This window comes from Melanerpes formicivorus, unplaced genomic scaffold (assembly GCF_026170545.1).
Source record: "Melanerpes formicivorus ecotype bairdi unplaced genomic scaffold, bMelFor1.0.p_v2 SCAF_74, whole genome shotgun sequence".
NCBI classification, from domain to species: Eukaryota; Metazoa; Chordata; class Aves; order Piciformes; family Picidae; genus Melanerpes; species Melanerpes formicivorus.
In genome coordinates this window covers 1656859-1669439 of record NW_027142426.1, presented here as the reverse complement: position 1 = coordinate 1669439, position 12581 = coordinate 1656859, and the positions used below count along the sequence as shown (strand labels likewise).

Below are 12581 nucleotides of genomic sequence, written 5' to 3'. Positions count from 1 at the left end.
GGTCAGAGTGTGGATAAAAAGCTCTTAAGAGAAATAAGGGCTTAGAGCCACAGTAGTTTTGACAGCAACTGAAAGCATTGTAGGTGTTTTTTCTCCAGCCAAAGGATGTTTGACTCGGTTTGTAGTTAAGTAGTTACAATGGTATGTGAAGGTCTGTGCGTTCCTATCTGTACTTTATTGTTATCTTACTGCTTTGTGGTACAACTGCTGACTGTCATACCCTGCATCAACATTCTTACATCTTGCCCCTGTCAGTGGGGCAGTAGAATCGCAATGAAAAATACAGAATCACATATTTATTTTACACTACTTATGGATTTAAGACTTAACTATTAAGGTTAAAACCTAAATCAACTTAAACTTTATGACATGGAAGCAGCTCATGGATTTACATTTAGAGTTCCAGTACTAAAGTAAATGTGTTTATTCTTGGACTACTAAAAGAGTAGTGATGCTTCTAGTGGCTCAAAACAGTAACTGTGATTGAGTGCTCTTCAAATGGCATCTTCTAAAAGGGGTGGTAAATGGTGAATTGAAGAAAGTATGAATAGACAGCATGCTCTTGATGGCTGTTGCCTGTTTAGACTTCATAATATTTACAGTTTGGCTAAAAGAGGCTAGTTTTGCAAGTAGCATCACTGTGACTTGGAGAAGCTGCCTTCCCTTGGTTAAAAGGACTGCCTGCCTCTGTGCCAAGTCCAGTAGCTTAATTAGAATTGTGGATATGAGTGGCTTTAAACAGTTTTTTGGGGATTGTGCTTGCATAGCTAAGGCAGCCTTCTGCCAATGCTGTTGAGCTGTTGGTAGGTCCTAGTACGAGAGTGGTAGAGCAGACATCTGTGGCAAAAATTTCTTAAATGAGGCAAATAGTTAATGTTTAAAAAACTATTTTCTAATTCAACTCTGAATCATATTTTCAAGTGGTTCTTGATACCCTGTGTATATTCTTTGAAACAGAATTAATTTTTGTCTTGATCTGTATCTTTAGTGTAACTCCTAAGTGCATTAAACCCATTTGTGTAGATACTGCCATCTTTCTTTGCTTATTTAGAGAAATGTTGTCAGTGTCTTCCTCTGCTAATAACTGTTGGGGGGGGGTTGTTTGCTTGTTTTGAGGGGTGAGGAGAGATTTTGTGACTATGTGTATTCTTAATTGGTGGTTCACTAAATCTTAATTTACTGGACAATTGTCACAGATGTACATCTCATACATGTGTTAAATTTTCTTGTAAAGGTCTGGATGTCCTAGAGGTGCTCACTTGAAGCTGAGCTGTGTGACACTAGTGTTGGGCTTCAGGCACTGTAGTAGTTAAACTATTGTTTTTCAGCATCGATGGAGTAGTGAGAATTTCAGAGTTCACTTAAAGGGATTCCTAAGGCTACCTGTCACTTTATTGCTGCAGGGAAAATGTTAACAAGTTACTAGTGTCATGCCTTGGAAGTTCTTGTGAAAGCTCTGCTGCATTGTGTCTGCTTCTGTGTTTGTGCCTCTGTGTTCTAGAAGAGACCCAACTCTTGGATAAAAGCAAACGTAAAATGTTACATTTTAATTTGAGCATTTGGGCACTTTGTTACTTCTCAGGGAGCTCTGGTTCTCTTTCATAGCATGAACAATTAGAACAAATCTTTATTACTGGTTTTAGTACATATTAATACTACTAAAGAAACTGCATTGGCATGTGTAATCCTATTTGCAGTATCAAAATACAGGATGGTTAGAGATTTTTAAAACTTTATCCAGGAACAGCAGTCTGTGCCTTTAGAAGGAAGAAGCTTTTTGGAAGTGTGGTTTTGTTCTCTATAAGTAGTTCTGAATTTGGAAATTGTGTGGCTTACACGATGGGTTGGTTTATTTTGCTCCCCTCCCGTGTAAGCAAAGCTGCTCAGCAGCTTGTAGAGACTGAATTGATGAACCTGTAACTGTTAAGTGATCCAAAATTATCCTGGTGTGATGGAGTGGGTTTGTAGTTTGACTTATGCTTCATGGTGTAATATGATAAAGCTGCAGGACCCTCAAGAAAACAGATATCAGGGACTGGCTTCCAAGCAAAACTTATCCAATCTTCATTGTGTTTCTTGTACACATCCAACAGGCTCTTGAGAAACATGGTAGCAGGAAGTAAACTGTAAGCCAAGCTCCAGTCAGGGTTCTTTACAGGAGTTGATATCAGTTTAAATCCCTAAACTATCTAGACATTTAAACAGAGTTAGAATCGGTTTCAAAATAAAGGCAACAACAACAACAAAAAGTTAACTGTATCGTTTTATGTCTTCATCGGAGACTTGTAATGCTTTTAGTAATGGTGTTTCAAAGGGACCTCAACACATAGCTGCAAGTCTAGGCAAAACACAGACACTGAAACAGGAGGAGTCTGTCCTCATTGTCAGTTTCTGGTCTTATCCTGTCTCCCTGCAGTTTTCACAATGAGCTTGCACATTTTCTCTACAGATGCTTCAGCCATTCATAGTGTTGCAGTGGAGGAATTGTATCAACTGCAGAAAGTAGTCGCTAGCTTGATGAGCTGGAATTCTCCCATCCCTGTTTTTAGTTTTTTCTTTTCTTTTTAACTGGGTATGCTTGCTATACAGGTAAAGAGCTTGTACTAACACCCATATGTCTGAGGTTTGATGGCTAAAGGACAGTGCAGAAACCTCCTTGTTTTAGTAATTTTGCCTTGCTCCTCATCTCACTTTCAAAAAGTAAAAAAATTGCATACACACACACACTGTTTGGACCAGGATGGGAAAAAGTCCTTAAGTGAAGGAGGAAATACCTGAGTGATTAGGAAGGGTCCTAGAAAAGAGGTAGCAGCTGTTCAGTCAAGAAATGCAAAAGACAAAGGGCCTGGATTGGCTCATCAGAAATTGCTAAGACTGCCTCCATTAGTGTTACCAGAAGAGTAAACTGGACATGTCTAAGCTTTGGGCCTCTCAAGTGCCTTTTAAACAACCTAAAGATAATGCCATGAACCAAAACATGAGTTGAAGTGCATTGGACTGTGATAAAGTTGTAGCTCATCCTTCAACAGCATTAGCATCCATGATTTGAAGAGAGGAGAATGAATTGAAAGTGTGTGGTGAATAATAGTTTTGTATGGTTATACAGAGCAACTACTGATCTTCATGTTGCAATGCTGATAATGGGCAATCACTTAAACAGCAAATGTTTGTTAGATGTGTACTCAAACTATTGAAATCAAGAAAGGTATTCCTGAATGACTAGCTATAGAAGAATGCCAGCTTAGAGGTCTCAAAACTAACTCTTTTAGAAGAGTACTTCAAGTATTTTGTAGTACATTTCTCATCTCTATTTAACACAAAATTTTGGTTCAGAATAATGTAATTTAACATGTAAAGAAAGAACAGCCTTAGTTGAGTTTTACTCACTGTATAGCCTCCTGTTAGGATTTGGTGTAGGACTGACTGTTTATCAAGGCCACTAAAGATATTTTTCTTCAATGGAGGCTTCTGTTCAAAAAATGCTAACTCTTGTTGTTATAAATGACTGAGCCAATTAAAGTCAATTGATTACAGTTTTATTTTGAAAAGAGCAATTTTAAACCAATAAGAGACATGCAAAACAGCACTGGGTGCTAAAATGCACACCAGTGATTTTCTAACTACCCTTTAAATATTCTACCCTTAATACATATGCATATAAAGGTGGGTTTATTTAAATTACTTTGTCCTTCTGGTGGTCTTTCAATGATGTAATCCTCTAGTCAGCACAGCCAGTGGGTTGTGTGCTAAGTCCTTGTGATTGTGTCTTTTTAGTTCTGTTGTTAGAATCAATGTCCTTTCCCTGAGATGGGTCTTCACATAGGTTCTGTTGATCCTCACAGTCATCCTTTGAGCTCATGTCTTAGTATCATAGTATCAGTCAGGGTTGGAAGGGACCACAAGGATCATCTAGTTCCAACCCCCCTGCCATGGGCAGGGACACCCCCCACTAGATCAGGCTGGCCAGAACCTCGTCCAGCCTGGGCTTAAACACCTCCAGGGACGGGGCCTTGACCACCTCCCTGGACAACCCATTCCAAGGCTTCACCACTCTCATGGTGAAGAGCTTCCTCCTCACATCTAGCCTGAATCTCCCCACCTCCAGCTTCATTCCATTCCCCCTAGTTCTATCACTACCTGATATCCTGAGAGGTCCCTCCCCAGCCTTCCTGTAGGCCCCCTTCAGATACTGGAAGGCCACAATGAGGTCACCTGGGAGCCTTCTCTTCTGCAGACTGAACAGCCCCAACTCCTTCAGTCTGTCCTCATAGGAGAGGTGCTCCAGCCCTCTGCTCATCCTCGTGGCCCTTCTCTGGACACGTTCCAGCACCTCCACATCCCTCTTGTAATAGGGGCTCCAGACCTGGACACAGTACTCCGGGTGGGGTCTCATCAGAGCTGAGTAGAAGGGAAGGATCACCTCCCTTGACCTGCTGTCCACACTTCTCCTGATGCAGCCCAGGATCTGATTGGCTTTGCGGGCTGCAATTGCACACTGAGAGCTCATGTTGAGCTTCTTGTCCACCAGCACCCCCAAGTCTCTCTCCTCAGGGCTGCTTTCCAGCCAGTCATTGTAGTCTTCTGTAGCAACTTCTCTTCCTTTCTCACCCTTGAAGAACTTATTATTTCATAATGCTTCAACTGTTAGCTGTTAATTCCTAACATTTCACTAGGACATCAGTATACATACATTAAAACAAATAAAATTAATAAACAACAGGTTATAATAAAACCTAAAATCTTACTCTATACTAAAACAAGTCAAATTAATCATAAACAACTGGTTATAATAAGGCCTAAAAAGATTCTCACTCTAGTTACATATATAAGTTCCCAGTGTCTGACCCCTCATCTCATCATTCATGCTTCTGCTTTTGCTGTAATCAAAATCATCTAATTGACACGAATTATCATTCCATTTATCACACTTGTGTAGTGGAAAAAAATAATTATCATAGACCACAACTTCTCTTAAAATTTGTAGGGCTTTTGCTTGAATTAATTCTTCTGCGGGATGGGGAGCTCATTCACAAAAGTACAGCTCATCATATATTGCCTCAGATATGGTTCCCACCATACTATAGGCTTTTTTTCTGTAGCTGTGAAAGAAGCTGTTACAGCTGGTTATGAAATGAAACACCAACCAGAAGATGGCAAATGTCTAATACACCATAGCATGCTTCAGTTTTATTCCCATATTACTTCCGTACATATGTCTGCCACTTTCTGGCAAGAGCATGTATGTATGCTGTTTTGGTATGGAGACTGTTACACTGCGTTGCCTTCACTCTGCAGTCCCTGGGATGCTGGGGAGGATGCAGGTCGTGGAAACAGTCTAAGAAAAGGTTTAGACTGCATGTTAGGAAGAAATTCTTCATAGCAAGAGTAATTGCCCACTGGAATGGGCTGCCCAGGGAGGTGGTGGGGTACTTGGTGCCATGGTGTAGTTGATTAGATGGAGTTGGATGATGGGTTGGACCCAACCAACCTGATCTATTCTATTGTTTTATCTATTCTAAAAGGATCCTGCACTAATCAGTGGTCCTGTGACAGAGGTTTTTTGTTTCTTTTTAAGTGCCTGGTTCTTTGGTTACTAAAATGAGTCTGGGGGCGTTGTTTCACCCTGAAACACCTCCTTCTGTCTTGCTCTGTGCCGTCCTTCAGCAGAAGAGCCTGTTGGCTGTCCTGCCTAATCCTAAACACAGCGAGCGCATGGGCTACACTGGAGCGAGTTCCGGGGGTGAAGAGGTGAGACCGGAGCACGCCTGCCCCGGGGAAAGGTCCTTTGGCCCCCGCCGGGCGGCTGTAGAGTCCGGCGTTGCGGCTGGGCCTGGGCCCGAGGAACTGCCCGCATCTTGGACTGCATTTCCCGGCCTGCCGCGCCGGGGGCGGTGGAAGCCGCGATCGGGCTTCCTCAAGTGTAAACTCCATCCCCCGTCGTGCACTGGCGGCAGCCATTGGGGCTAGTGAGGCGCGAGGCGGGCGCAGCGCTCGCCGGGAGCGGTAGTCCCGGCGGCTGTTGGGTGCTGGGGCCGCGGGGCGGAGGGAGGTTCCGTGGCTGGGGGATGTGGCGAGAGTGACGCGATTTTGTCCGCGTTGGAGCCGGCGGCTGTGGCGAGCGTGACGTGGCAGAGAACAAGCGAGCGAGTTTCTTCGGTCACAGAGTTGCTGCTGCCGCCGCCTGCGCCTTGATAAATCGGTGCGGCCGGGCGAAGGCCGCATTTAGCAGCCAGCAGCCTCTCTCGCGGAGGGATCTCCAGTGTGGAGAAAAGCTGGGCCGCGCTCCTCTCGCTGCCTGCGCCGCCGCCCAACACCGGCCGGAGCCGCCATGGGCCTCACCATTTCCTCACTTTTTTCACGCCTCTTCGGCAAGAAGCAGATGCGCATCCTCATGGGTAAGGTGGCCGCCCCGGAGCCGATGCCTTTGAACTGTACCCGACCGCAGCTAACGCCGGGCGCTCGCCCGTTCCCTCACATAGTCATTCCTCTAGCGATGAGAGAGTAGAGGCCGGTAGGAGGGGATCCCGAGCTCCAGGCTCGCCCATTTCACCCCGTTATGGGTTGCGGGGAACGGGACATCTCTCATTACCCTTCTGTGATGGTTTACGGGATCGTTGGAAAGTGAATGAGCGGAGAGGACAGAAGGGGCGGTGGAGGGAAGGGGTGGGGTTCGGGACGTGGCTGGCCTTCCCTTTCCTCTGTCGTGTTCTCCTTTTCTTCTCTCTTGTTCCTGTCGCGTCCACCCGTCCTTCTTCCCCAGTCGCTCTGTCGGGGGTCGCGGCTGCGGTGGATCCAGAGAGACAGAGCCCAGCTTTCTCTGGGCTTCGTAGCGGGACTTGCGAGACTCCGGCCCTTCTTGCACCTGCGTTTCCGCTTGCGTTGAAGCAGAGCAGAACGTGGCACGGAGATCAAATTGCAGTAGGTGAAGCCGGTGCCCGTCGGCTGGAGAACTTCCGTCGGCCGAGCAGGGTGTCCCTGCCCCGGTGCGGCCGGCGAGGTTTGCGCCGCGCTTGTGGCCGCGCTGCCGGGCGGTTGCCCTCGGCCCCGAGACACTGCTCCTTGCCCGAGCAGTGGTGCTCTTCGCACGAGGTGTGACCAAGCGTGGTGTGTTTAATCCCTAGAGCTTAAGAAATTGCCTCGTAATGACCGAATTTCAGTAAGTGTGCTGTCAGCATCTCTGGCTCTTGAACAGGACGTTTTGGTACAGCATTTAGTTCTTCTGTACTTCATGCATGAAGCTTCCAACGCCCGTAGGCTGCTGTTCCAGTGCTTGCTTAGCTTTACCAAAGCCTTCCCCAAATTGTTTATTTGGAATTTGATTGTAGTTCTTTTGCTAGGGAATGTGTAAGAGATTAAGCCGGTGGGTCTTGGAGCTGCTCACTTTAAGACTGTGGTTCAAAAGGTCAGAACAGGTGTATTTCCTTCTCCTTTCAGAATAGACTGCAGTGGGACTGGCTCCTAACGGAAAATTCTTGGCATAATACTTACTCGTAATGCTGCCTGAGTATACACAGCAGATGTAATAATGCCACTTTTTGTTGGATGATTTTACCATGTTCTCCATACATGTTGTAATCATAGAGTTCTGACTTGCATACACAGTTGTTTGTTTTCTGTCTTTGCATGTAATGTATTGGTGAAGTTTATGAGGTGAGGTGTTTATGGAGAAATACTGAAGGGGAAGGTATGAAATGCCTGAGTTGACAATAGATGATGAATTTAAAATTCAAACTTCCACAGCTTTCTTCTCCTTCTGCAGAATTCAAGATAAAGTAGAATTAATTTTTTGTAGATAATGCCATCTTTCTTTGCTCATCCTAAATCTTTTCTTTTTATTGTTTTAAAATGTGGATGTAAAATGGTGTGTTGTAAAATTAGTGAGTTGTTGTTGATATTGTGAACTAAATCAAATGTTCTGTTTATTTTAGTTGGTTTGGATGCTGCTGGCAAGACAACAATTCTGTATAAACTGAAACTAGGAGAAATTGTCACCACAATTCCCACTATTGGTAAGAACCAATTCTCTCGTCTTAGTTCTTGTTACTCATACCTTTATGTTGTTGTCAGGAGCTTCTCAAGAGTGTAGGGAGCTGGTGTCTTTATTGTTAGTACCAGATCAAGACAGACATGGTCTTTCTGGTACTGCCATAAGATAACTGTGTCAGAGCAAAGATGCATCTGGACCAGAATTCTGTGTCTGACAGTGACCAGTAGCAGATGCTATGGAGAACAGGAACCAGCTAAGGTGCAGTGCCTCTCCCAAACACATGAGCCTCTAGCAATTTGTAGCTGAAAGATTTCTTGAACCAAAGGTGGTGTACTTGGTTATAAGTGGGTGTTTTTTGTTGTTCGTCTTTTCCCTTCCTTCACAGTTTTATTTGTGACCTAGCAATTCAGTGTTAGTAAGCTATTTTGTATGTATTTGGAAGAAGCATAACTTAGGAAGTAACTATCCTGAATCTGGTTAGAATTACATTTTAACACTATTATTGATTGTTTCTAATTACTTCTCTCTTTTACTTTCAGGTTTTAATGTGGAAACTGTAGAATATAAAAACATCTGTTTCACAGTTTGGGATGTTGGTGGTCAAGATAAAATTAGACCTCTTTGGAGGCACTATTTCCAAAACACACAGGTAAGAATTCTGAAATGGTAAATAGTTTGTTTGTAAAGTCTTGTCATGTACCTCTGTAGTGTAAAACAAAGTTGTTTTCTGTCCCTTCTTTTCAGAAAGGCTTTTCACTGCTTCCTGCAAGTTAGATCCGAGAGGTACTAAAATTCTATTTTAGCTGAGGGTAGTTTATTACCCTGAAGGCTTCAAGTGTAGTTGTGATTGTAGTCTGGCAAGGCTGAAGTGCTTTAGGATCTACCAGTGTGTTCTAAGATGCCAGAACAGCTGGTTTGTTTGTAACTCTTAAGCTTTGCTGTAGCTGTGCTTTTTTGTGCTTGAACTGGCATTGTCATACATATAAAAAATGTTGCTGTTTAACACCTCTTTACATAGTCTTTTTTAATAATCACCCTTACATACACAGCTTTTACTGTGCAGTATCAACATATTTAGTATAGCAAGTATCTAAAAATCTTGTGAAAGCTCTTGTTATTGATTGATAGTGTCAGCTTCATATTGATGTGACTGCTGTCAGGTTAGTGACATAAAAGGGATTCTTTCCTTCAGTTCACAAGTAGTGAGGGTAAGATACTTATGAGGAGGCTCTGGGAGTAGGGTTATTGGTTGGGTGTTTTTCTGTGTCGAATATGGAATTGTTTCCAAAAACTTCTGCATAGCATAATCCATATGATAAGTGTAAAGAAATGGAGAAGTCTGGTCTGAATAAAAGGAGATAACAGTTGTCTACAATACTACTCTATTGCCAATAGAGTAATACTTAATTTCGGTTCCTTATTCAACTCTTACTAAATATTTTAAAAGGTGCTTCTCTTAAACAGAATGATAAAATGTAAGGTTTTTCCACTGAGATTTTAAGAGTAAATTGCAGGTGTAAGGAGGACATTTGAATAACAGCAATACTGTTACAAATATTATTTGGTGTAAAGTTCATTCAATTCAGATTTTATTTAAAGGTGTGGGGTTTTTAATTAGATGGTGAAGTGCTTGTGAAAAAGGAGGGGCAGTATGTTAGCTGCTGAAATTTTGCTGATCATTTTTTTTTCTATAGTAATAAATCTGAGACTAATCTGTAAACCAGTATTTGTGAGTTTTAACTTTGTTTTACAAGGCCTAGCTTTATTTTGCAGTTGAAACCTAACAGTGTAGTTACACATCTTGTATTGCATAAACAGAAATTTCTATTGAAATTGCTTACCAAAGAGAGGGGAGGATCACAGTATTCAATATCAAGGGTTTTGGGGGTTTAAAATAGTACTTCTTGTTTACCATGGTTTTTCAGAAATGCTTAACTTCTTACAGGGCCTCATTTTTGTGGTAGACAGCAATGACAGAGAAAGAATTGCAGAAGCAGCATCAGTGCTGCAGAAAATGGTAAGTATTGAGACCTTCTGAGATGATAATTGCAGTTGCTTTGTTGTATATTTTTGATGTTTGCTGGCTTTCCTAAGAGATTGAGGATTTAAAAATCTTAGGGAGTTTGGACAGTATGTGTTCACTTGGTAATTCTGGGGCACCTCATGCACCGAATTGTAACTGCAATTTGGTAGAGACCTTTAGCTGAAGAGCTACTACTGTTGTAGAATTTTTATTTCCTTTGTGAAATTTTACTCCAAATAGAGCAGATTCATCAGCAAGATGTCAATACTTTTGAACTATTAAAAGGATGTGTCCTAACTTAGAATCATTAAGGTTGGAAAAGACCTCTAAGATCAAGTCCAATTGTTAACCCAGCACTACTGTGACTACTAAACCATGTGCTGCTGTGCCACATATGATACTATGATACATCTACTTGTTTTTTCAAGTATCTCCAGGGATGGTGACTCTACCACTTCCCTGGGCAGCTTGCTCCAATGCCTGACTATTCTGTCAGCAAAGAAATTTTTCCTAATATCCAGTCTGCTGACAGATGATGGAGGCCATTTGTGCTCCCTCAGCACGCTTTATGGGATCAGATGAGGGATCCACCCGACTTATAGGAGCAGTTCTGTTTGGTACTAGTTAAATTTCACTGTGTGCTTTTTACTGACTTCAGGTGCAGCACTGAAAATGTTTATAACACTTACATCCATATTTAAGTTTCTTTAGTGCCTGTTGATGTAGTTGAAGTTCTTAATGGAGCTAATTTAATGACATGACTATTTTTTCTGTTAGCTTGAAGAGGATGAGCTGCAAGATGCGGTGCTGCTTCTGTTTGCAAACAAACAGGACCTGCCAAATGCCATGGCAATCAGTGAAATGACAGATAAACTAGGTCTTCAGGCTCTGCGTAGCAGAACTGTAAGTTCTAAACTTTGCTTGCTGAACTCTTGTCTGCCTTTAAAGGAAAATTTGTTTCTGAGATATAATAAAGGACAGAGAAATTTCTGCCTTGTCCTGCAGAAAGATGCACACACCTGCTATTAAACTCTCTAGTGCATAGTTTAAGGTCCTCGTTCAAAATATGTGCAAACTAAGATGACATCCATAGAAAGTGCTTTAGTGGTATATTACTTCAGATAATTTCATGCCCTTTTCCTGAGGAACAGTCTTTCAAAAGCAAGAAGCTAGTTTTCCATGCATAAGCCAAGTTCAACTTCTCTCTTATTTCTCAGTGCCCTAAACGGTGGTGTAGCATTTAGGAGGCCAAAACAGAGTTTCTGAGTCATGTCTGAACTCAAGCCACTTTGTATGTACTTTCCAAAACTCTTAAAACACCCTTTGTTCAATATTTGCTGTGCTTACAGCACAACACCATGTTGTAGGAACACTATTTGAGTGTGCATCTAGATGTCATACTGTGATAAATTAGCTTGTGTTTTGCCAGTATTTAATTTCTGTTTCTGTTCTGCATTAACAGTGGTATGTCCAGGCCACCTGTGCTACGCAAGGAACTGGTCTGTATGAGGGACTTGACTGGCTGTCAAATGAACTCTCAAAACGCTAATTCATACTGGAAGACTCTTTCACCAGGGACATGTTTGATATAAATGGTCTAGGCTTGCTACAACAAAATTAGTTTGCATCTTGGTTATTACAGTATCTGGAACTGATATTTGGGCGGGATTTTGCAACGTTTCAACTTACTTTGTTGCCAATTACTGTTTACCAAGCTACATGTTGCAAAGGTAGCAATATACTTGGGTAAATATCTCCTTAACTTGGAAAAAGTGTATCTTCTGATTATTTTTTTTTTTTTTTATTTTTGATCATTTTTTTTTAATTCCACTTGTTAGCCTGAATACCTGAATATAGTTATTGTGACATCTTCAAGATCTATTTTGAATATTCTTTGGAGCCCAAATAAATGAATGATTTTGGTTTTGTTTCCCTCCCCGCTACTTTTAGTTTAATGATGCCATTTCATTCCTCAGACAGTCTGCTGATGCAAAAATGTAGCATTCCAAACGTATTTATTTCTCTCCCTTGCCAAAAAGAATTCCTAATACTGCTTGTTCCAGCCAAGGAAATGCTCTAAAACACTATGTGAATCTACTGCACTGAGGAACATTTTATTAGTCTTTGGGTTCTGTCAGCCCAACTTGCCTTTGTGTTGATTGGATTTGATGGGTAGAATAGTTCTGTGCTGGTTGCAAGGAGCTCATGTTGAGGTTGTTTTTAATATTCAGCAGATTGTCTTCCTTTATATTGTATCTTTTTTTTTTTATGTTGCATGTTGCTTTTTGGTCTCAGCCTGACTATTTTTGCCCAATGTATAATAGTTCTGCTGAAGTTTTACTGTTTGTTGGTGAACGTATCTTCTTTAAGAAATTTTGGAAAATTCATCAAATTCAATGGATTAGTTTCTTCATAACCCACTTGGAATTATTCCTAATAAAATGATAAAAGGTATAGTTCTGTGTATTCTCTTCTTGATTCCTGAAATAGTTGAGCTGAAAGTTATCAGTTAATTCTGGTTTTACTTACTGAGCTTTCCTGGAGCTCTGTGGAATGAGACCTGGAAAGTGA

General features: G+C 41.8%; 1 protein-coding gene across 1 annotated transcript; it reads left to right on the top strand.

The window, feature by feature from the left end:
• Positions 1-6057: 6057 nt before the first annotated feature.
• On the top strand, positions 6058-12464 carry ARF4 (ADP ribosylation factor 4). Its single transcript, XM_068163701.1, has 6 exons — positions 6058-6395; positions 7929-8009; positions 8527-8636; positions 9933-10004; positions 10788-10913; positions 11473-12464. The coding sequence occupies exons 1-6, from the start codon at positions 6329-6331 to the stop codon at positions 11557-11559; spliced, it is 543 nt and encodes a 180-aa protein (XP_068019802.1). The 5' UTR covers positions 6058-6328; the 3' UTR covers positions 11560-12464.
• Positions 12465-12581: the final 117 nt, after the last annotated feature.